A 26,618-nucleotide genomic window follows, 5' to 3' on the forward strand; every position below is an offset into this window, starting at 1 on the left:
ATATAATACTAATAATAATAATAATAATAATAATAATAATAATAATAATAATAATAATAATAATAATAATAATAATAATAATAACAATAACAATAATAATAATAATAATAATAATAATAATAATAATAATAATAATAATAATAATAATAATAATAATAATAATAATAATAATAACCACTCGAAACAAGAAACCATTAAAACAGCGACAACCGACAACAACAACACCAACAACGGGAGCAACAATAACAAAAACAATAATCATAACAAAAACGATAGCAGCAGAGACAACAAGAAAAAGTACAAAATAACAAATTACATTTTTAAAATAGATGCAAATATTTTGGCTTCAGTGTGTAAATGATATATCACAGAGAATCTTTTGGCATTCTAATATTCTATTTCTTGACAACCTACACTGTTAATCAATAATAACAAATGTGAAAATGACATATAGATATATAGGCATAAGTTATTGATTATCCTTATATTATTTCTATAATCTTTTTCATCAATATTACCAGGGTGCTTAAAAACATCCATGAAATAAATTATCATGATCTGTTGACTTTAAAAAGAAAAATGGCGAAGTGGAATTATAAATGTTGAAATAAATTACTAAAGTCTTATCTATAATTATACAAAATGATGATTAATTACTTTTTGGATGTATTTTAGATATAAGTTGGCTTGTGGCATTAACTAATTTTTCCTTTAAACCAGAGACCAGAAAACAGATTTTGTTTGGAGTTTTCAGAGAAGAAACCTTCTGAAAAAAAATGTTTCAGTTACTTCTTACACTTTAAATGGCTGGACCACACCAAGGTCAGTATCCCTTGGGGCATTTCCCCTATTTCTTCTTGATAGTGCTGAACAAGGACTTAAACCCGTAACCCTCTGATCATAGTGATTATAAGATGCTAGACGCTGTGGACTGTAAAAAGTAATAAAGAAGGTGTTTTAGCCCGAAACGTTCCATGTTTGGTATTTTATTTTTTTTTTTTTAAAGCTGTTATATTCATTTTTATTACTCTTTACAAACCTATGATCAGTATATTTTCTGGCGTGTTTAGTGTAAGCTTTCATCTACTAAGCCATCAGCACATTTATTTGAAGCTATTTCATTTAGTTTCCTGGACTATATTTTGTAGCTAAATGTATATACCTTCAGTATGATTCAGCAAATGGATGGAAACAAATGAATCTAAGTCTTCATTTAATTAAATTGCATTCCATCCCTGTTCTTTTTTTTTTTTTCTCTATATTTTGTTTTTGGAGTGGGATGATTAAATCACACATTAGATAAAATAATTTATATTCAATTTGAAATGACAATTTTATTTTTACCCATGACAATATGGTTCATAAATTCATTCATCAGTCTCATCCTCATTATCATCGTCGTCTTCCCGAGCTGTGTTTTCATCAGTAGTAGTCAGCAATGAAATGCCAGCCGTGTTATCCTCAGCATATGGGTATGTGGTGTCATCGTCGTTGTCATCTGTGTTCTCATGTGACAATGTCTCAACAAAAGACTTCCATTCTGCGTCATGCTCTGAAGCAAATTTCCCATCCTCATCTCCATCTATATCTTCATATTTAGCAGTTTCATCTGAAACTCCTCCATCTGTTTCTACTTTAGATTCTTGTAAATGTTCATTATTGTTCTGATCATTACAATTTTTATATAAATCACCATCAAAATCAATTTCTGCTCCTTTCTCTTGTCTGGCTGATTGAATATTTTCCAACTCCTTTATTGTGTCAATAATTTCTTGGTGACTAAGTCGTGCAATGTGACTAGACCCAACATTTGACACATTTAGACTTTCCACAGTACTGGACTCCGCTGATGAGCCTTTTGTGTTCAATCCTTTGTCAATCTTGACAAGATGCTGTATCATATCCGCATACCTTGCATTCAAATCTGCATAGATTGTATTGACTTCTGCATTCAATTTTTCTCGTTCTCTTAAACTATCTCTACTAATAATAGACCTTTTACCTGAAATGTGACTCATGGCTGTCAACCTGGATCCTTTCAGATCAGCAATTGATCCCATAGGAGACAACAAACCACCTTGACTTCTTGGGAGACTGAGCTGCATTTGTTTAGCACTACTTTTAGCAGTGTCCAATCTTGTAGTATCTTTTTCTTCCTCTCCATCACCATCATTTCCCTCATCAACATCCTCAGCTTCGGTCACAGTTATTTTTGAAACCACTTGGCCCTGCCCGTCTTCCGCATCCAAATCAATCTTTGATACCTTCACATTTTCTCCTGGCGTCTCAGCCATAGATCCATCCGTCACAGGTCTAGATTTTCCACTTGTTGATTCTGTTACACTTTCCAGGTCTTCATCTTGATTCAAAATGGCCTCCAATTCTTTGTCTGCTGTTGGAGTAAACACAGTTCCCTCCCTGCTCACAGGTTCAGGGGTAGTGGTACTACTCTGTGATCCGCCAATCTTGACGGTGGGGAGAAGAGGGGTGGAGGTTCTAGGGGGAGGGGAGGAGGTGAGACTGTCTTTGTTACTGGCTCTACTACTCCTGGCTTGGGATCGGATCCTTTGAAGGATGATTTGTTTTCTTTCATTGAGTGTCTAAAAAAGAAATTTAGGGAATTTTTTTAAAAATTGCATGAGCGTGATAACTGAAAATAAATGAATGAATGGGTGTATGGAAGGGTAAACATGAATAATGGAGACATTAACAGATAAATGGACAGAACAAAGGATTGCTTGATAAACAAATTAAATACAGCAATTAAACCATTAGTGTGTATTATGTTAGAAAATGGAAATAGACCGAGAACCTGTGTGATCATTGGCTACTAAAGTTTTGCTAAAAGTCTAGTTTTAAAATATTTAAAAGTATATTTAATTGTATGTAAGGTTAGAAAAGACCAAACTTAACATCTTTAACACTAATGTTAAAGCAGTCCTTCTCTATGACTTGGATGATCAGATGATCAGAGACTTGGCGAACAACCTTGACCACACCAGCTTAGACTAAGATACAAACTTTTGTCTTTTGCTGTCTCCAACGAATCCTCAAGTTAAAGTGGTTTAACAAGGTGACAGACACTGACCTTTGGACAAGAACAAACCAAGAGCAAATGGATGCCCAGGTCAGGTGCAGAAAGTGGAAATGAGTTGGTCATACCCTTCGAAAGGAGCCCTGAAAAATTACCAAGCAGGCTCTCAAATGGAACCCGTAGGGCACAAAGAAACAGAGTCGTCCAAAACAGACCTGGATGAGAAGCCTTCACCAAGATATGTGCATCTCCCATCTTACCTGGAGTGAGACAAAGGTCTATGCCAAGGACAGAAGAAGATGGAAAAGTGCTGTTGAGGACCAATGCTTTGCCAAGAGCCAAGAGGCAATAATCAAGTAAGTCAGGTTAGGAATGACCCCTATTTCCTTCTAGAACCAATATAATCTTTAATTACCACCTCTCCTTCCCCCAAATAAAACAAAAACAAAAACAAAAAAGATAAAAAACAACAAAAAACAAAACAAAAATGAGCTTAATTATAGCGCAATATCCACCAACGTGCTCAACGTGCTTTACAAAGGGGCCATGACCAACAGCAACACATAAAATAAAAATGTAGAACGAGACATGACACTTGTTCGGCGATATTTGGACAGAGACAACGCTGTTCATAGCCTGGTACTCATTTTACACCTGAGTATGGTGAGAGAATGTGAGTAAAGAGCCTTTACCAAGGACTCAACCTTCTGATCCAAAAGCGAGTGTCATACCATAAGACCACATAGCCGCACACACATGCACACACATACACACACACACACATACACACACACATACACACACACACACACACACACACACAGACTTACCTCGATATCTTTCTCAGTTTGGCAAACCATCCTCTTCAACTGTTCCCTCTTGATGTCATCATTCTCGTTGACAATAATTTGAGAGGCTATAATGTTCCGTGTGCAAAGCTTCCTCACTTCTGCCTTGATTTGGGCTACAGTATCCATATCTTCTGATGTGCTGTACCCAAATAAGGATAGGGCTTCTATCATTTCTCTGGATTGTGGATTGAACAATAAATATACTCATAAAACGAGATTACATAGTATGCTTCAATAATTTATAATTATTTATGAATTTAAGCATTTTACAATGCAATACTGTCTGTTGTATTTACTTCTGGTTCATTGTTATTCTCGATCCACATTAGTTAAATTAAAATAAGAGACGGACACATAATATCTTCTACTTTTTCTTTATACAAACTCACCAACATGGCCAAGCCAAATTGAGTTTCACTATCGATAAGGGGCGGTTCAGTGCCAATAAATCTGAATAAAAATCAAAGTAAATACTTACTCTCGTACAAGCTGGTTTGATTCTACCAAAAGTCTTTCCTGGAGAATTTCAATAACATCCTCGTCATCAATATCCAAAGCAATCAGAGAATGGCAAGCTTCAGCTCTCACTCCAGGTTTTTCTTCATACCTCATGGCCCATAATAAACACTCTTTGATGTCTTCATTAACCTCACCAATCTTTCCAAGTGCTGGTAGAATAAAACAAACAATTGAATGGTAAGCTAAAATGGAAAAAAAACCCAGCTGATTCTCATTGATAACATCTGGTGGATCGTGGAAATGAGATATGATAGCCTAGAAGAATAAAAATCAGTTGTAAAATCTGACACTCATGACTTATGTAGTAAAATTAAATCAGCTAACCGGCGTTGTTAATATCCTCTAAAACACTCACTTTATTTGGCTAAACAACCGTTGGTAATATAATTCTTTTTGTTTCATTCCTTGTTAAATAAGAGATAAGGAACCTTTATTGTTGGGACGAACGAAAACGAATACAATGCAGGATATTTCATCTGTGTTTACCTATGTCTGAAGCAATCTTTCTCTCTGTAGATTCGGATATGACTCTAACCAATCTATACTTATATACATTTCTTCTTGAGCGCGAAATTTAGAATACTAGCCGCAATTTTCAGCTTACAAAAATGATGCTGATTTTTTCGTCTCTTGGTGAGACGGAAATTGTAAAGATCTGAATGTAGGGGGAAAGGTGTGACAAAACTTGTTTAGAATTGAATAAAGGAGAACAAAAAACTTAAAATAGATTTTTGGAAAATACTACAACCCACCAGCCTACTATCATCAAACAACAAAAGCTTCTAGTTAGATTTGTTTGAGTGTTGAAGTTGACTATCTTCTCAATTATGTACTGTCTATTGAAACTTGCATATTAAAAAATTAACAGAACTGAATTGTCTAAGTCTATTATGCAAAGTATTATGGCATTTCAAAAAAGCCCCTGTCATAACCGGGTGTCTGTTATATCTGGACCTGTTATAGTGAGGTTCTACTGTAATACCATCAACTACTTGGACTCCTTATTTGCAAGATGTTGCCTTCAAAATATTACAAAAATCAGGAATTATTTGTCAACTCACTGTTCAATAAAGTTACTTCATTTCAGAGAAGTTGCCAGTCATTGCCCCTGCATACAACGAGCAAGAGACATTGCTGGTGTTTTATTCCCTTTATGGTTTAAATTGTAATAAGAAGTACACTGCTACAGCCTTTCAAAATCAACAACCTATAAAAATGATTACTTGAATTATTTTTAGATAATTCTAAAATATACAATATTGATTACATGGAATTCCTTTATTCCTTTTGAGTAGTTTACAATTATACTTGCATGACATTTCAGGACATTTGTATATGTTAATATCATAGTTGCACTTTATACATTAAATTACATTATCTTGTATTTATGGAAGAATAATGTTTTAAAATCGATATAAATCATTCTTGAATTTTACTTTTTAAAATCAAGTTTCTCCAATAATGAATTACTTATTTATTCATTCATTCATCTATTTCAACTTTGATGAGAAAATACAACTAAACAACAAACCCGCATTACATTTAGAAGATAACAAAAAGTTTCTGCTAAATGGCATGCCATAAAAATTAGATCTAATTTTGATTTCAATAAGACCCGTGACGTTTGATGACAATTTAAGATTTATGCTATCAATCTTTTTTTAAAATCTGCAGTTTCACTATCATAAATGTTAAATTAAATTGAGTTTATAAAAAGATCGTTAAAAAACAAAACAAGAAGAAAACACTGACAACGTAACAGGCAACCTCCCCCAAATAAACAAGCATACCCCCCCCCCCCCCCCCCCCAAACTATCAAAACAAACAAACAAAACACAGCTAAGATTACCTTGAATGGCCAAAGCTTTAACTTTCCAAATAGGGTCAAAGGTTGCAAGATGGACCAATCGCTCCAGTACTTGTTCCTCCTTGATTTGGAGATTGCCACAAGTGATGCACACCTCACACCTAATTGATACATACGAGTCACTGAAACAGTTCAGGAAAGCAGGAAGCAGCTTGGCTGTCATAATACCTGAAAAGATAAAAATTATATTCTCAGATACTTATTTTTTATCTCATCAGTTACCTTAATGAAAGATAATTTTGTTAAAAAGAGAGATTTGTAAAAGTAAAAAATTGGTTTAAAAGTTATATAGTCCTGAAATTCAATTTCATCACTGTAACTCCATTGGATAGGGGGAAAAAACCCAATTCCTTTTATGCAATTTCATTAGACTTCATCCCTTGGGAATTCATGGAATGAATAAAGATAACCCCTAGAGTGAATATACAATTTTGGACGGAATCATTCACATCAAATTTACAGAGCTATGAAATGCCTTAGCTAATAAAATAAAATAAAATTCCTTTATTCATCTCATAGGGTAACTTTGACTTTAGGGTCTATTCCAAGGGAAGTCTGGAATAGCCCAGTGTTAGCCACAGTGCAGCGCCGCAAATTAAGCTAGGGCAAGGTGACTTGCTCAAGGCAGCCGATGTTTGAACATGGTACTTTTTTGGGGGTTTGAAGCAAAGACCGTACCACTGAGCCATGCTACCCACGTGATGTTGATTATATTCACATAGCTGCTCCTCTGTCTACTCACCTAATTGTCCTAGCTTATTAATGGCCTCCATTTTGGTTCTCTCAGTGCCATTGAGTATTCTGTCCCTGATGTCATCGTGGACATCTCGTCCATGGCTCGTCTTTCCCAGACATTGGGCTGCTGCTTTCCTCACCTCCACGTGCCAATCATGCCACATCAACTCTGACAGCTTTTGGGTGATGTCCTGGAAAAAAACAACAACAAAAAAACCCCCAATAAACTAAGACTAAGAGGCAGAGAGTTAGAGATACATGTTTCTCTTGAGACCAACTTACTCCAAGGTCAAGTCCCAAACACATTTCACTTGAAGACAAATGACTAGACCTTTCTTCAATTAGGATTGGTTTAATATAATAAAAAAGTTATTGTTTCAAAATATCACAGTGTAAAAGAAATATCTGATGGAGATACTCGTACAAGCTGAGAATATCGGTTGTCTTGATTGTAATAAGATCATAGAAACAATTGAAAAAAAATATATTTGCTTTAAGTCAACACCTCTTGGTGGTCCCAGCTTGTTTTTGTTTTGTTTTGTTTTTATTTATTTTTTTTTTTTTGGTATTATTTGTTGGGTTATTTTTTTTGGGGGGGTGCTTTGGGTTTTTTGTTTGTTTTTGTTTGTTTTTTCTTTTTTTTTAAATCTAAAAGTGTTCTATTGATAATGGACAAAGTCAATCTTGTTTAAAGTCAACCAATTTTTCTGGTGTTGAATTTATCAGGGTTCCATTCTACCCTTTGGTCAGAATTAAAATCAACCTGCCCATGTAAAAGGTTCAAGTTCAAGTTTATGAAGCGCAGTAGGTCCATCACTGCAAATCTTCCAACAAATCACTTACTCAATATAGATATCAATCACCAGAGTCATTCATTTGTCCTAGTAAATCTTATTGCATACAACAGGAAAGACTCTTAAAGAATATAGTAGTGTTAGATGTCCTTGGGGACAGTGTGGCAGAGCAGTATGGGCTTTGCTTTCTACCAAGAAGGTAATGAGTTTAATTGCCAACTGCGTTGTGTGACATCTTGCTTTACTTCACTTCACTTTGCGACTGTGCACTGCGGGATATTCCAGTGTTCCATCGGAATAAATCCTACAGAAAAACATTTCATTGGGGATGAAAAAGCAATTTGATCAATTTATTAATTTTATTTTATTACAGTTGGACTCTATAGTCATGAAAGCTCACTTCTCTATACTTAAAAAGGGGTGCCCTAAATAAAGGTTCATATTTGCTTGTTTATCTACTTATTTATTTATTTATTTATCTATTCGTTTCCATTCATTTCAAAAGGTTAACAAGTAAACTAACCCTGTTGATGGAGCCAAATAAAGTGGGAAGAATCTTGCAGGCAATAACTCTATATCTCCAGCTGCTGCTGTTTAGTTGCTCTGCCACCATACAATGAACCAGAGTCTGAAATCAACAATCGTACATTATTTAATATTGTGTGGGATGTAGTAAAAGTGATCCTTTTGAACCATGAGACCTATGATACTACTACTACTACTACTACTACTACTACTACTACTACTACTACTACTACCACTACTACTACTACTACTACTACTACTACTACTACTACTACTACTAATACTAATAGTACTACTACTACTACTACTACTACTACTACTACTACTACTACTACTACTACTACTACTGCTACTACTACTACTAATAATAATAATAATAATAATAATAATAATAATAATAATATAAATGATGATTATGATGATGATGATGATGATGATGATGATGATGATGATGATGATGGTGCTGATGATGATGATAATGATAGTGATAACAATAATAATAATAATAATAATAATAATAATAATAATAATGATAATAATAACAATAATAATAATAATAATAATAATAATAATAATAATAATAATAATAATAATAATAATAATAATAATAATAATAATAATAATAATAATGATAATAATAACAATAATAATAATAATAATAATAATAATAATAATCATCATCATCATCATCATCATAATAATAATAATAATAATAATAATAATAATAATAATAATAATAATAATAATAATAATAATAATAATAATAATAATGATAATAATAACAATAATAATAATAATAATAATAATAATAATAATAATCATAATAATAATAATAATAATAATAATAATAATAATAATAATAATAATAATAATAATAATAATAATAATAAAAATTATTATTATTATTATTATTATTATTATTATTATTATTATTATTATTATTATTATTATTATTATTATTATTATTATTATTATTATTATTATTAACACAATTGTTATTATAATATTAAAAATGAGTTTTATATAGCGCTGTATGTTGAGCCATCAAAGCGCTTAATTAAAGGTTATAACCATTGGGATTACATTCGAACTACATTCAAAAGCATTAAACTGCAGTGGACATAATATGTACTATTCACACATTCTCTATATTCTAACACGATCCAGTAGAATTAAATTTAAGGTATATGAGTTATTGAATAATAAATGACTAATATATGAGAAATTTATTAAAAAGGTATGTTTTCAGAGTTTTTCTTAAAGACGTTAAGACTACTAGAGGATTTAACTGGATCAGGAAGTAAATTCCCAGTTTTTTGGGCCAAATTATGTGCAAAAAGCTCTATCGCCAAAAGATTTCAGTTAAGTTTTTTGGACAGACAGTGAGTTTGTGTTTTCAGATTTAAGGGTCCTGTTTATAAAATGAAATAGTATCCTTAATGTATGAAGGGACAGACTTGTCTATAACAGATTTTCAACCAAAAGAGATATTTTATATTCCATTCAAGCCTTTACAAGGAGCCAACAGAGGCATATTAGCATTTCGGTTGGACTATCAAAATACGTTTTTCCTAAGACTAGACGTGCATTGTTTTGAACTCGCTGCAATCTGTTAAGTTTCTTAACTGAGAGGCCAGCAAGGAGAGGATTACAATAATCAAGACGAGACAATACAAGAGCACATACAACAGTTTTCAAAGACTCAGGATAAAATTACATTTCTTCACTTTTTGCAATTTTTCGGAGTTCCAAAATTCATAACTTTAACCATGTTGTTAATTCGGTACTCCATAGATAAACACAAGACCACCTATGGAGCTATGATTTATCAAAGTTTCTGTAGTATTGACAGTAGCAATTGATTGTTATTCTTTTGGCAGGATACTAGTCTCCCCTAAACAGTTTTTTGGTGGACAAAGGGTCAGGGAAAACTTCAATTTAATCTTGAATTGATATCAGTCATTTTGCTGAAATGTCAAGCTCTCTAGCAATTGTACTTTTGGGATCGCTATAGGGATGATAGGATAAGACATTGAAACTGCTGTTTGAGTCCTACTGTTAGCATTTTGTTTTTGAGCTAGATACTTAATCCCTATTAACTTTTTTTGCAGTACTGTCTTGTGACTCGCATCTGCATTATTTCATCCTCCGCCCCCCCCCCCCCCCCCCTGATAGATCCTAAGAGTACAGCTTTCTATGATATATAATCATAAAAACAAAAACCGTGAAATAATAGTGCTCAACTTTTTGATAAAGGGACCTATTTATAAAATATTTTAAGTATAATTTTGTTCACCTTCTACAATATTGTTTCTAGTAATATATAAATATAAATATATTACATAGATTAAGTTCTGAAATATGATATAGGAATCACTTGTCACCACATTAATAGAATTTTGAGAATGTTGAGGCTAACTAAAAGCAAAATGCCAAATCACATTTGTACAAAGGTCTAGAAAAAAATCTAATGAAAGTCTTTGACTAGTTATATCATTGGCCATCAAATTTCTATTTTGACAGTAACGATATGAAACTTGCACAAGCATACCATGCATTCACCCCCGCCTCTCTCAAATAAAACAAACAATCACATCCTCTCTCCCTCTCCTCGTTACCAATAAAACAATGAAAAACAAAATAAACATGTAAAAATATTCGAGGCAAACATCAATATCTTACACTGCTATTGCTGATTTTAGCAAGTAGGGCCATTCCTTGCTCATGTTTGATGGCTGATTCCGAATCCAAGATTTGCTTGATGATCTCAGCTACCACATCTGAGTCACATTCCCCATAATGAGCCAAACACTGGGCTCCTGCCCATCGGTCCACAGCATTCTCAGCATTCAACATTTCTCTCAGACGAACTTTGGCCTAAGGGAGTAAGGGAATAACATAGGGGTATAACGTTGTTACAACACGAAATAAAAATAATTTACAAGGAATTTAATATTCCAATGAATGCCAAGCATGTTTGTGACGTCAATTGTAAAGGACCCTTACAAGCCATCTGGCACAAAGTGCATGAGTGAAAAGTAATAAAGGTAATGTTCATTTCAAACTTTAAGCTTTATAAAAGCTAAGCCGCAATCATTGGGGTCACTGAAAAGATAAGTGATAATGAGTGCCGACTAATAATTCTTACTGTTCCAGCCTTTTAGCTTTGGGTAAAGACGTTTAACAAATTAGCTCATGTGACACAAGTGAAAACAAAATCTCATCTAGATGAGAACAGTGCTCTTATGCTTACAAAGAGGATGACTAAAAGCACAATCAAGAGAATTCTAAACTATAGCCATGTAATACGGTTTCATATGTCATGAAGTGGTAACAAATGGGGGAACAGAATGATGCATATATCACATGATGAAAATCATAAAGATGGGCTGTATAACCGTGCTTTATGTTACGAAGAAGATCGATTTTAAATAACGATTTTTGTAGATGCATTTCAAAATTTCATTTAAAACAAAAAATGATTAATTGGTTTGGCAGGACCAAAAATAAAAAGATATGGGGTTAACACTGCGCATGGACTACTACTAAAACACGTTCATAAAGCTTATCATTCTCAAAAATTCTTCTTAACATTGGGTAAAACATTTTGATGGCTGTATTTACTTTAAACTCTGCTCTCTTTAATTTAATAATAATAATAATAACAATGATAATAATAATAATAATAATAATAATAATAATAATAATAATAATAATAATAATAATAATAATAATAATAATAATTAAAAAAAATAATGATAATAATGATGTTGATAATGATAATGATGATGATGATGATGATGATGATGACGAGGATGATAATGATGATGATGATGATGATGATGATGATGATGATGATGATGATGATGATGATGATGATGATGATGATGATAATAATAATTTTTTTTTACAATAAAAAAAAATAATAATAAAATAATAATAATAATAATAATAATGATAATAATAATAATAATAATAATAATAATAATAATAATAATAATAATAATAATAATAATAATAATAATAATAATAATAATAATAATAATAATAATAATAATAATAATAATAATTCATTTGTATAGTGCTAAACTTCCACTGAAAAAGAAATACAGGAAGCAGGACTGTCCTGGAATACAGCCATCACAAAAGCAGCCGACAGCAAGACATGAAGATGTCTGGTGGATGCCCTATGTGCTTCAAGACCCGAAGAAGCTCAAGTAAAAGTAAGTAAACTTCCACTGAGGTGCTCAGAGGCGCTCTACAATTTAATGGTCTATGAATTTCAAACAAACAAAGACACAGACACACACATACACACACACACACACATATATATCATACAATCCTAAAAAAAAGATTTCAATAGCCATATGTAAAGCCACTCAAAAAATGATTGATTTCACCTCACATACTACAGTGCACTCTGCTTAATTGCACATCGGTTAATCGCACACTCCGTTTATATGTTATACATTCCCGAAAAACGGAATTTTTGATATATAATCACTCCGCTTAATTGCACACTTTCTCCGCTTAATCGCTACTCCTTGATTCCATATTGACTGTAGAAAAAATTTTTTTTTAAAAACAAAAAGTACTGATTTGATCAATTCCTTACAATGGACAATAATATACCCATCAGCGGTGAACTGATATCTCAGGAGCTACTGGACTCCATTCAGCCACACAAATACAACGCCTGGATAATGAAGATGAAGATGAGTCATCAGAGTGTGACACACCACCCCTGACAAACACAGAAAACCTTGACATGCTGGACAAATTACGCCAATTTATCCAAGAAGAATGCTTGACAGATGATCTACCAACATTGGCGAGATTGGAGACAAACATTTATAAACAGCTTGCACAGAATATAATATATTGAAAAGAAATAATATAGATGAGATCATTGGAGAGATATAATGATATGATTCTTGAAGTTCTGTCTTTGAAATTTTGAACTCAGTCCAAATGCGCAGTTTAAATGTTGAACAGTGGCATAGGGACCTCATTAAAAATTTAAAATACAGAAATTTAAGAATCTTATATTGCGAAATTTGAGTTTTTTAGTATTCAAAACTACACTCTTTCTCCTCAATAAAATAATGTTAAAACAACATAAATTTGATAATTTTAATTAAATTATAATTTTTGCACTTTGTTCACATTAAAAGAGCATTGACCACATTGTTCACATGTAATGAAAAATGATCATGTATCTGAATTGCATCCATTATAAAAAATCACGTTATCACCTCTATCTTAGAGACCATTATTTGTGACCAAACCAATGATGCAGACTTCTAAAAAAAGTTATGGATTATAGAACAAATATTAGCATATATCAATAGTATGAATACCTTGTCAGATGGTCTATCCAAAGAGTAAAGTGTGATGGCGGCGGCTTTCCTCACTTGATCATTGTTATCATCCAATAAGCACTCTAAAGCCACAAAGATTTGTTCTGGTAAGTCATTGATAGGGTCATACACAGAACTGTCGAGAGCTATACTGGAATCTGTGGGAGGTTTGTATTCTGCAGCCTTAGACAGAAACGAAAAAAAAGCAATACAGATTTCATTCATCATCTTCTAGACAATCATTTACTGAATGAACAAATATACTCATCCACTTGAATTCGGAAGGCCATTGGTATTTTACATTCAAATTACAGAATAATCACTATTCAATATATTTAGATTGTCTTTAGAGTAGTTTCAAATAGATTCAAAAACTTGTGTGAGATATTCCGAAAAATAAGCCTCATGAGCAATATTACCTAACTACTTTTACGCATATGTGTCAACAGAATGAGGAAAACAATACATCAAGAGATTGCTGAAGAACAATATGGATTCCAACCTGATAATGGTACTAGAAACACTATATTTGTCCTGAGAGTATTGAGTGAGAGAGTTATCGAAACTCATTGATTCATCGATTTAAAAGGTCAAATCATTCCTATTCATATGCTCCATTGACTATGAAAAAGCATTTGACAAAGTCAAATATAGGACTATATTGCAACAACTAGAATCAATAGGTATTGATGATAAAGACCTAAGACTTTTACAATCTGTATTACAACCAAACAGCATCCATTCGCACAGGAAGTTCAATCTCTGACCCTGTGGCCATAAAGAGAGAGATGTAAGAAAGGGTTGTGTAGCTTCACCTGATCTGTTCAATTTCTATCAAGAAGTAATAATGAGAAATTGGAAATACAGAAGGTCTAAAAATAAGAAGCGTCAACATCAATGCAATATGACATCATCTGAGAAACAATACAAACCTTGATGGAATATCAGTCACTGATAGCAAAGCACTTGGGATGGTAATAAATGTCAACAAAACTGAGTGCATGGTAATAAAGAAGGACTCGTAAAATGTGAACTGTGGAATTAATGTCAATGGAGAGGACTAAAATGTGTAAAGAATTTCACATACCTTGGCTCCATTATAACAGAAGATGGAAGAAACAACAAGGAAGTCAAGTCAAGGATTGCTCAGATTAAATATACATTCACAGAAATGGATCACATACTTAGAATTAGAAGCAAGACCATTTCTGGCAAAACAAAAATGAATGTCCTGAAATGATATGTCTGGTCAACCCTCCTCTATGGCTGTGAAAGTTGAACATTAAAAAAGGAATTAAGCAAGAAAAAAGAGATTAACATTTGAAATGTGGTTCTTACAGGGAATGGAGTGCATATCTTACACCGAGCACAAAACAAACAAAGAAGTCCTAGACCTTACTTACATGAAATTGAAAGTTTTCAAAATAATAAAAGAATGTCAACTAGGCAGAAGAGCAGAGCAGAGCAAGTTGCTTTGTGTCTTAGCCTTCATGAAATTAGTCTGAAACTGACCTTTAAAAAATATTCAAGTCATAAAACAAGACGACGATCTGAAGAAAAAAAATTATTACTGTGAGTTGTATTGAAGAGCTTGACCAATGGAATAATTTATTTCATTGAAAACCATTTACAATTCAGTTTTCATCTTTTTAAACTTGTGATCACTGTCTTGTAATGTGACATACATTTTAGATTAATCTCATGCCTAGCCATCTTAAGTGCTTGTCTGACCCAAACAATCAGACCCACAATGTGTGAGTATTTATCACAATACTGTATGTTGACAATGAAGGAATTGCATTGCGACACCTGACAAAGCCATGCTTATTTTTCAATCGCCTGTGACAAGCACTGGATAGACATGGACTCAGGCTATAGTTTTACAAGGGTTTTATGCACATGTAGACAAATGCCTTCCCCCCTCCATTCTTACTGCTTCCCCCACATCCTAACCGTGTTATCATGCGTGCTGTTTTGGTGGTGTTTATTTTGTATTTCTAAGCGAATAACTCAGGATTGAATTTAATTCATTATTTTGCCAAAAAAGGTATGAATCTAGAGACCAGGATGCACAAACATTGAGATCAGAAAATGAAGTGAGTAGAAAAGTGCCAGATGACAATTGAGAATAAAAATTTCGCAGTGATGGGGGCTCGAACCTGCAACCTTACTGATACGACAACTCCGCCTGGCCGTGAGAGAGAAGCTATGCAGTCGACGCCATCCACCACTAAAAACAAAAGTGCTTTCAAACGTAATGTCTATCATGAGTCCCTCTCCCGACTTTTAGAGGGCATGGGTTCAAGACATACAAGCTCCGTGAAGTTTGTTTACAAGCCAGCAGTAATGCTAAAGCTCTATTCTCAACACAAACATATAACATAGAGACAATTGAGGCATTGAGTAAGCTCCGATATTGGGGTTGAATATCAATTCAGAACAGTGAGAGGAGTAGGAACTTATCTTGATAATAACAGAAAATGAAGTGAGTAGAAAAGTGCCAGAAGACAATTGAGAATAAAAATTTCACGGTGATGAGAGCTCGAACCCATGACATTACTGATAAGACAACATTCAGATCATACAGAAAGAACAAAATTGGCATCACTCAACCCTTTGTTTTTGTTTTTAGCCAGCCATTTTTATGAGTACTTCTCACTAAATTGCATCAATCAGACTAGAGACGTTTAAGGTTACACATAGTTTTGTGTGTTAATATGTTAAATCTGGCTGTCAGATGTTATTGGTATTTTAACCAAACACACAGCATCAATACTTGTACAGTAGATTACATCACAGTTTTTGTCTTTCGTCTTACAGCAGTGTTCACCTATTCGTTGAAACACGGATTCCACAAACTTTTCCAGCTGTCCCGCATAGTTCGTCAAATGCGTGTTGCACTGTATTATGGAATGGCCTCATCATAGATTAAGGTATTATAAGATTTGACTTTTGTCTGCAACGTCATTAGTCTTATCTATTTTATTCACATTAAGTTGGAGTTATTTTCTTTTTATGGTAGCTGACCTTGGCTACAGTCCCAACAGCCTTGAGTCTGACATGTGGCTGAATGTCCGCCATGTCACGTATCAGGTCGTCTGGTGTGGCATCTGCAAACTGGCCGTTGAGAAACCATTTGTTTCGCCAGTCATGCACTGAAACAAAAAACAATAATACTAATAATAATAATAATAATAATAATAATAATAATAATAATAATAATAATAATAATAATAATAATAATAATAATAATTATCATAATAATAATAACAATAATAATAATAATAATGATAATAATAATAATAATAGTAATAATAATAATAATAATAATAATAATAATAATAATAATAATAATAATAATAATAATAATAATAATAATAATAATAATAATAATAATAATAATAAAAAATAATAACAATAATAATAATAATAATAATAATAATAATAATAATAATAATAATAATAATAATAATAATAATAATAATAACAATAACAATAATAATAATAATAATAATAATAATAATAATAATAATAATAATAATAATAATAATAATAATAATAACAACAACAACAATCATAATAATAATAACAAACACTTGAGGATGTTTTCTTTTTCATAAAAAAACAAAACATTCACTTTATTCAAAGGGAGCATTTGTGGCAAAGATAGAAGCTTTTTATGAATGAATGAATAAATGGATGGATGAATAAATGAATGGACATTAAGTTGTAAAGTATAAAAATAGCATCCTGTTTAAATTAGATCTCATTTCGAGAGCAATATTTTTTTTTAAATTATTTTATTCTTTTTTTACTTTTCGTTTTTAATTTGATTTATTATCATTATATTTTTTATTGTTGTTTTGTTGGGGGTTTTTGTGTGTGTGTTTATCTTATTTTTTTTGCTGTTGGTGTTGTTGTTGTTATTGTTGTTGCTATCATTTTTACTTTTCTTTAGTACTCATTTTTTGAAAAATTTGAAATAGGAAATATAATTCTTCTATGTCGATAAAGCAAAAAATTATTGAATATGAGGCACGATACATTAACCGAAAAATACGAAGGTGGTACATTTTTGTTTGTACAGCTGTCAAATGCAGCAGAGAAAAAAATGTAATTCATTTCCACTGACTTTTAAAGTTAAGAAAATCTTAGACAGATTTTCTCAACCTTGACAAACAACTCTAAAATATTATGATTCCATTTACCAATAGATCCAAGGATTTTATTTTGTTTTATCTTTCTTTTCTGTTTGGGGTCTGGTTCCTTGAAGAATACTGGATCAAAGCCTGCTGTGACGTCCTTCATCATGCCGTAGTGCTCCTGATTATCATGTGAAAAAAAAATGCTTTTCTTGTTATTACATACACGCACAAAACATGCAAACATACACACACACACAGAGAGACACATATTCTCTCTCTCTCACTCTCCCTCTCTCTCTCTCTCTCTCTCTCTCTCTCTCTCTCTCTCTCTCTCTCTCTCTCTCTCTCTCTCTCTCATCTATTCATCTATCTGTCGCTCGCACGGGCGTGCACTTGCATATTATCTATCTAATTTTCTCTCTATCAATGTTCATCACTTTTAATAGTGTATAAAAGCATAAAACCTAGCAAACTTGTATTAGAAATGTTAAAAAGAATTTCTTAATTTTTGGGGGTTTTTTTGTATGTGATGCTTTTTAATTATTAATAGTATACTTTCTCTTTTGAGTCCAAACATTGTGACAAATTTCATTCAGAAATGAAATATACAAGGTTGTTTAGAGAAACAGAATATAACAAAGGACATTTTTTGGATGATTTATAATTTCATGAACAGAAGTAGCATTATTAAGATGTTGTTTATTTATTTTTAACCTCTTCTTCTGCAAATTAAAAAAAAAAAACAACACCCCCCCCCCCTCTCCGCGCGCACACACACACACACACACACACACACACACACACACACACAAACAGAAACGATAAGCCTACTTTCAAACATTAAAATCAAAACAATTCACACACAACGCACACACACACACACACACACACACACACACACACACACACAAACACACAATACCTCAATGGTATCTGGTAGTCCAATCCACCTTTTGTGGCCTTTATGGGGCTTGAATGACATTTTGGCATTTTTTGTTTCGTGTCTTTCATCAGATTCATACCATAGCTCTGGTTGTTGTGGCATTTCTCGCTGTAAGTTTTTGCGGTACTTGTTGCTAGAATCCATTTTGATAAGTCCGTCATCATGATGGAAAATCTGAGAGCTGCCTGTGATTTGATAAAATGATTTAACATTATTGTTTTAATGAAAACAAGAAAATGTTTGATGAAAATCTCGATTGTTATTATATGGATATATTAAAGTCAAAGATTATAAAAAGGTAAAAAGATTTTTTTTCCAGGTTCAAAATTCAAAATGTTATTTTAATACCCCCTAAATGATGGCTATCATGGATTAACCCATTATAGGTGGGATTATATCTTTTTAAAACTGAGATCACTTTTTTAAATTTTCACCACGATAAGCATTTAAAAACAAATAGACTCGGTTTTTCACCACGATAAGCATTAAAAAATAAATAGACTCGGGCCTCAAAAAGCCCTAAGAAACATTGCTGTTAAAATAATTACATCTGCAGTTATAATCAGATGATTCATGCAATTTATTGTTTTGAAAGAAATTTCTTCTTTTAAAAGAGTTAAAGAGACGATTGATTAAATTTCATTTTTTTTAAATTAAAAAATCTAACTTTATTCAGCATGGTTTACTTTCTGAACAAGTCCATCATATTGCCTAATAATCTATGTTTATAAAAGGATCATCAGTTATAGAGGCTAAACTCAGTATCTTACAGAAACTCAGTATCTTACACCCTTCTTTCCTTTTCATTAATAAAATTACAACCGCGAGACAATTTTTGATTGATCTCTGTTAGAAAATGTTCAATAAATGAATCAAGTACTTGAACCAAAGATGGTAGAATCTATCATTACTGCTTGAACTAAACGAAAAGGTTTTGCCAAAGAGAGAACATGTCATTCTGAATGGTGCAAATACCCGCAATAAATAGGGCATGGATGCATCATATACTTAATGGGATGTCAGACACTTCAAAAGCAAATGAGTGGAATAAGAAGAGAAAATTTAAATAATGAAACATATACCAGTGAGCCATTCCTGTTGAAAGCGGTTGTCAGTTGAGTAGACTTTATCTCCAACTCCAGCAGGTAAATAGTCTCTCACAGTCAGTGGTGGTGTGTCTGGACGCATTTTAACTTCAATGTTATGGGCCGTGGCATTAATTGCACCTTTGGAGGAAATTAATGGAAAATGGCTAAATTACAATTAACAAAATATCTAAATTTCCAACCACAATAATTGTTGTAAATTTAACATTTAATGTAACAGTTCAAGATGACAAACACTAATAGAAAAAAGTAGGCAACATTCTGCAATTCAGTGAAGAATTTATGTGGAATTAAATGTATTTCTGAAAAGAACAATTATAGAATTTAAACTACAAGGATAATGATGAAAAAAATATCAAAAAGAAAAATAAATAATTTGAAGTGATTGGTTAGGCGTAATTCGCTATTTATTGAAATACATGTTTCGTCTTTTATCATAGCCATGAAACAAAATGTTTACCATCATTTACATAATAAGTTAAAAATCTTAGCATGATATAAATTGATCACCGGTCAATGGATCTTTTGGTAACCATGCATTCTTTTTTTTTATAGAACCACTGCATTTCGTTAAATATCCTTTTTTTTTAAATCACAGAACTGATGTTTTACAAAATGTATAGATATACGTATATATAATATAACTATGAAATATTAAACTGGCGCGGGTATAAATATATACCCAGGCATAGTCAGTGTTGAATAATGTAAGAGTAATTGCACAAAAAGATGTTTAACAGGTGTTTGATGTGGATACTTGCTTACATATTTGTCAGCTGGGAGAATTAAAGAAGAATTATGAAGCGCATTGAGCATGGTGAAACAATTGAAATGTGCTACATAAATGTGCAAATTTTTTATTATCATCATTTACTTTCAAAGACAGTAGATTTATATAATCTTTTACTTCATTTCAATTTTAAATAAGCTCAGAGGATCATTTCTCTTAAGTATTCTAATGAGCAGAGACCTTTATAATACAAAAAATACAATATATACATTTATTGCTGTTATGTAGCATCCAAATTGTACTTGCTCCTTAAACGAATCAAATTGTTACAGTGATATTCAAAATGCTTGGTCAGTGATGTAATGTCTTTAATACATAGAGTGCAAAATCATTATTCTTGAAACCAGAAATTGTATTTTGGACAATTACTTTATACACTTTACTTATTTGCATGTCAGATAACCCAATTTATTGTGGGCTCGTTGTTGTAATGGAAATCTAAAAATAAATGATGCAAAATATTGTCCATTACAACAATGTTAAACTAATTGCATTTGGATGTCAGACCTAGATGCGTCTCACTCTATTTGACACAAACGAGCAGCTTGAAACAAAAAAAAAAAGCAAAAAATAAAAGCAGTGACTGAAGTTTTAAAGAATATTCATTTATAAAAGAAATTTGACGGATGACTTTTTATAGTGTGTAATGGAAATTGGAATCCATATGGTCTTTTTAAAGGTCTTGTAAAGCGCTTTGAACATGTTAAATGGATATTGCACTATCTAAATGCTCAAGTTTTTTGGGATTTTTTTGTTTCTTTTAAGAGGAGTCATTGTAAAGAAATGCACATTGAAACATGCTACAAAAACTTAAATCCTGTCGCTTGGTACACATAAATTGCATTCTAATATGTAAAAACAAAAGATTAGAAATACTATCGTTTGTAATCTGCTTTTGTTAGTTAGTATTTTGATTTATTGAAAATGAAAATATGTGACCAATCGCATCAAATGGTATCATGTCGGAGTGATGTGGATGCCAAAAAGGGAAACTAACGTTGAAATTGTTAGAATTCTTAAGGTTACGCAGTTCATGAAACTGTACTTATTCCATTCAGTAAAACACAAACTTAGCCTGTTTCAAATCTTTTACATTAAATTCAGTTTTCAGCATTAATATAATATCACCCTGACATAGGAATACCGAAATGAGACAGTAGGTCTCCACTAGGTATGGGGTGGGGATAATATATATATATATATATATATATATATATATATATATATATATATATATATATATATATAATATATATATATATATATATCGTATATATATATATATATATATATATATATATATATATATATATATATATATATATATATATATATATATATATATATATATATATATGATCTTAAATCACAAAGATAAAACGAAAACAAATAACAGCTTATCTTCAAAACTAGAGGGTCCCTATAACTCAGATGGCAGAGCACTCGTCTCAAAAGCAAACGGACCTGTATGCATCTTAGGTATAGTCAAGATTTTAATCTGACCCCCTTGCCCACCGAGCTGTAATAAGGTAGCTGGTTTTATAAGATTTGGCTAAAAGTATTTGTGAAAGACTAGCATTCTGTCCAAAAGGTATCAAACAATCGTTATAGCCCATTTAAAGCTATAGAAACCAGGATAAACTCTGGCTCTGCGCGTCCTTATGGTTATGAAGGACAGCGTTAAAATAATTAGTGATTAACTTAAACTGATTAATGAATAAACCTTCTCCGTTCTTTAAAATATGACCAATCGCCTCAGAATAGTATTACATCAGGACAATTTAGATGATAAGTATTGAATTTATAGCTGGAAATGTGAGAATTTTGCCAACATTCTTTTTTTTTTTAAAGAAGAAAGAATATAAATTCTTTAAAAGCTTGAAATTAGCATGCCATATCTTTTACCATTTCAATTTTAAAGTTTGTTTTAATCATCTATTTCAGCCTGACACAATATCGAATTCAGGTGGTGGGTCACAAATGAGGTAAGAAGAACTAATAATGCATGACGTGAGAGACAAATAAATAAACAAAAGAAATATTTGTCGAAAATATGTAAAAATTATACTACACGTTGTAACTAATAATTATGAAAGAAAAAAAAATCGAAATTAAAAAATAAAATAAAATAAATAAATTAACTAGAAAAAAGACAAGCAAAGCAAGGTAAGGAATATTTTTAAAAAGCTCAAAAAGTAAGTGAGTCTAAACAAACAAATGATGAAACAACTGAAATTAAAGTCTGAAATCAATACATTCCCATAAGGTCATCAAATCAAGTTCAAATGATCATCTCCTTGTAGCAGATTGTTTTTTTCTTTCTTCATTTAGCACTGAATTCAAAATACGGCAAGAAAGCCGTACAGTTACATACAGTTCCCATAAAAACCAAACCTTGGTTACCATCATAACAATGGGTGGTTAGAGGTTTTTTGAACATGTTTAAGAAATAATGGTATGAATCTGTTGAAAGAAAGAGGAAGGAGTAGTGGTCAAGCGAATAAGGCATACACCCGAGGACCCATGTTTGAGCCCCACTAATGGCAATCTCAGATTTTCATTGAACAAGAAACTTGGACCCCTTTGCTCACATTGCAGCACTGCAAGGTAACTGATGCAGTGTTCTTATCTTGAAATAGACACAATACAAACAATTCCCCTTAAGGAAATTTGATCTATATACATATTTTTGTTTTTGTTTTACAGAAAAGAGAGATTTCAAAATGTTACTCAAGCCACAGAAAGGCCACAACATATGGAAAGGGCCACCAGTAAATGGAAGGATTGAACATTTATTTCACTCCTCTAGTAAAAGCAAAGATAGAATCCTATTCCTAACATGAATTAATGCTTATTGGAGCATGCATAAATGTCTAATTCCTCATGTCGGTAATAGAATTGTAAACTTATCATGTTTAAAGGAATACCCCACACACAAAAAACTATTTTATTTTTTTTCTTTTTAACTTTAAAAAAATCCCCCAAAAACTATGAATAAGAAACAAATTAAACAAACTAAAAATAAAAACATGAAATAAATGAATGATAAAAGCTAAACAAATCATAATGGGTGCAACTTTTAGTTAGATTTTGAAATAAGGATGACCAAAATTATGACAATATTAAGTGATGAAATCCTTTTAATTACACTGATCAACGTCATTTCTCTGTTTGATCATTGATGGTCCATGAGCTGAAACATAATGAACACCATCTAAATTATAACATAATGAATATAAGATATCTGAGATGACATGTCATGAATTATCGAGTTAAAGCGCAAAGTATGTCCCATAAATTTACAATATACTGTACTTGCTTAACACGAATACCCTCACAGTCCATGAATATTGGAAGGTTGTCCCAGAAATCAGGTCATAACTTCCAAAGTTTTATAGTGAATTTAATTAAACTTACATGATAAACTTACACGTTATTTTTGTATCTCTCCATATAATCCCCATTTTGATCAGGCATTTTTTAACAGGAACAGGAAAGCAAATATGACTTCCTTAAAAATTTATGTCAAGACTTTTCAGTCCGTACTTTATCTTAAAAAAATCAGTTCATTATCGCTGTTGAACTTTGTTTTCTTGCCAAATGTTGCTTCAGAGGTCAAAACAGATAAATATCTAAGAGGGTCAGATCCAGACTATGAGGAGAATGTGGTTTAATTGTGATTTTTTCCTTACGAGGAGTGGTATTGTCACGTTGAAAAATGACCGCCTAGATCACTCAGGCTGCACCTAATGATTTTCATTTAGTCCTTTTGAAACCCATTGGGCTGAAAGTTTTCAAAAATCTAATTAGTTGATGATTCTGTCTACAGCTTATTTGAAAATCCCCGTTTTAATGAAAAGTTCACAAACTTTGAGTTGCCTGCCCTTCCAAATTAGATTTTCAACAAGTGCGACATTCTCTTGTGAGTGTGAAGGCAGTGAATAACCTACAAGTCGCTAGTTGTGCGCATTAAATTACCATGGCTGAATTATGTTACACTAAAAGGTTACCTGCTTCAAGCTTAAAACAGCTCCATAAAAGTTTCTGAGCTGATTTTAGATGGACAATTTCCTTCCCATTAAACAATCTAGTTTTTCTTCCTTTTGTCATTCAGAAATGACAAAATCTTTCTTTGTATCCATGCAGAATTAAAGTGCGTTTATCAATAGAGCTGAAGGTTTTGGCATCAGCGTTTAAGAAATAAATTTTTGATTTCCCTTAATTTCAAAAGGTTCAAGAGTTATGGCTGTGTTTACCCTCATCTGGGAAGGCCTCGATGGAACCATCAAACTTAACCCTTTTTTCTTATTGCAGCTTTTGTGTAAATATAAATTGTTTAAAAGACAACTTTTTTCACGATGGTAAAAAAATAAAAGAAATAATCCCAGTCAAATTAGGTTTAAATATTTTTGTTCGTTAAATAATATTTGGAATACCCAAGAATTTTTAATAAATAGATGCTTTAGAAGAATGCTTATCAACTGTTTGACTGCCGAAATTATCTTAAATATTACGTATGGCAAAGGTTGTATCTTTGTGAAACTGATAATCATGAACAAAATAAATTCTCATTTTCAAACTGTGCAAAACAATCTTCACAGCACAAAAAAGAAAAGATAAAAAACTTGTAATACTTAGCACACAAAATATTCTTGTTACATCAAAACCATGGCTGGATAATTGTATATGTGACTATATTTAGTTATTTCTGTCACAACTGAGTAGCAAATCAAAACTTTTTATTTTTCATTTTTTGACGTCATAATTAATAGGTATACCTGCTTCTTCTTTCTCTTCATTTTTCTTCTTCTTCCTGATTCCCGCTGGCTGTCTGTAGAATGGCGCTTTACTGTCATCTGAGTAAGGGTCTAAAGCTTCCACTGGAGGGGGTGTCACATTGTAAACTCGTTCTAATAACCTAAAACATTTTTTATTGCAAAAAAATGATTTGGTTGGTAAAGATTAGAAAATACAAAAGTAGAGGCAACTGATCTATAAATTTATAAATAAATGTGAGAGTTGTCATCATGATAAAATGCAAAAAAATTGTGAAGAATAGAATGCTAGAACAAGAGATCAAAATAAACTTAAAGCCTGCAGGCGTATTTTCCTTGGAATTAAAAAAAAACCCAAACTACTCCACATTATCTGGGAATGCATCTTGTTTCACATCCAAATGTAAAACCAGCAGTTGTTTGCTTTCATTTATTTTTATTTTTGCATAATACAAAACAAAACTTTTATTGGTATCAAACAATAACAATTCATTACTTCCTATGTTGGGGGTCCCATTAGCTCAGTTGGTAGAGCACTTGCTTCACAGGCAAAGAGACCAAGATTGATCCTGGGTACAGTCAAGATTTTTTCTGACCCCTCTGTCCATCTAGCAGTGAATGGATAGCTGAGTCTGTTAGATTTGGCAGCAGCTTCTAATGGTGCTCACACAACTATGTTATGACGATCGACCCAATCTTCAAATTCTGTAGCGCACTCATGCACCATTGCAAACCTGCCCGGAAGCTTCATCACAACACACCATTCAACAAGATGCTCTGCAGTTTCGGGTTCGTTCCCACATCAGGTACATGTTGGACAGGTGGAAAGTCCCCAGTGATGAAGGGATTTTGCCGTTAGGCAGGTTCTCAACCGAAGGCGATTTGCTACCACCCAGTGACTCCTCTTACTGGTGGAGAACCTGGCAACTTCTCACCTAGTTTTGAGGAGTGTATGTCCCCACCCCCTCGAGGGATTGAAATCGTCCAAACCGACTTCCATCTTGTATATGCATATCTGTCCATAGAGAATCTGCAAACAAGGGTTGCCAGGACTTATTTCGGCTCGAAACGGGGGCACCGTCCATTATGTGCTTGACAGAAGTATCTCCATTCCCTCTCTCTTTGATCTTATTAAGTCAGCTCTTTGTAATCATATCCCTCCGGACACCGG

The 26,618-nt window shown here is 32.4% G+C and overlaps 1 protein-coding gene across 3 annotated transcripts in view; it reads right to left on the reverse strand.

The window, feature by feature from the left end:
- Positions 1-984: 984 nt before the first annotated feature.
- The window catches only part of LOC144964621 (uncharacterized), a 32,277-nt gene continuing 6,643 nt past the window's right edge, over positions 985-26,618 (reverse strand). For 2 of the 3 annotated variants that reach the window (XM_078899104.1, XM_078899105.1), the window contains 14 exons: positions 25,451-25,590; positions 23,821-23,865; positions 19,859-20,002; positions 18,756-18,961; positions 17,897-18,011; positions 16,716-16,843; positions 13,689-13,871; positions 11,008-11,202; positions 8,324-8,428; positions 7,014-7,197; positions 6,254-6,439; positions 4,364-4,553; positions 3,865-4,060; positions 985-2,600 (listed from right to left, as the gene is read on the reverse strand). In XM_078899104.1, the coding sequence (XP_078755230.1) occupies positions 1,368-2,600; positions 3,865-4,060; positions 4,364-4,553; positions 6,254-6,439; positions 7,014-7,197; positions 8,324-8,428; positions 11,008-11,202; positions 13,689-13,871; positions 16,716-16,843; positions 17,897-18,011; positions 18,756-18,961; positions 19,859-20,002; positions 23,821-23,865; positions 25,451-25,590 (3,250 nt within the window). In that variant the 3' untranslated portion in view covers positions 985-1,367. The remainder of the gene's footprint in view (positions 2,601-3,864; positions 4,061-4,363; positions 4,554-6,253; positions 6,440-7,013; positions 7,198-8,323; positions 8,429-11,007; positions 11,203-13,688; positions 13,872-16,715; positions 16,844-17,896; positions 18,012-18,755; positions 18,962-19,858; positions 20,003-23,820; positions 23,866-25,450; positions 25,591-26,618) is intronic. The other variant, XM_078899106.1, reaches the window with a different exon arrangement.

The sequence above is a fragment of the Berghia stephanieae genome, chromosome 2, assembly GCF_034508935.2.
Source record: "Berghia stephanieae isolate SIO BIC M18660-M18661 chromosome 2, UCSD_Bste_1.3, whole genome shotgun sequence".
Lineage (NCBI taxonomy): Eukaryota > Metazoa > Mollusca > Gastropoda > Nudibranchia > Aeolidiidae > Berghia > Berghia stephanieae.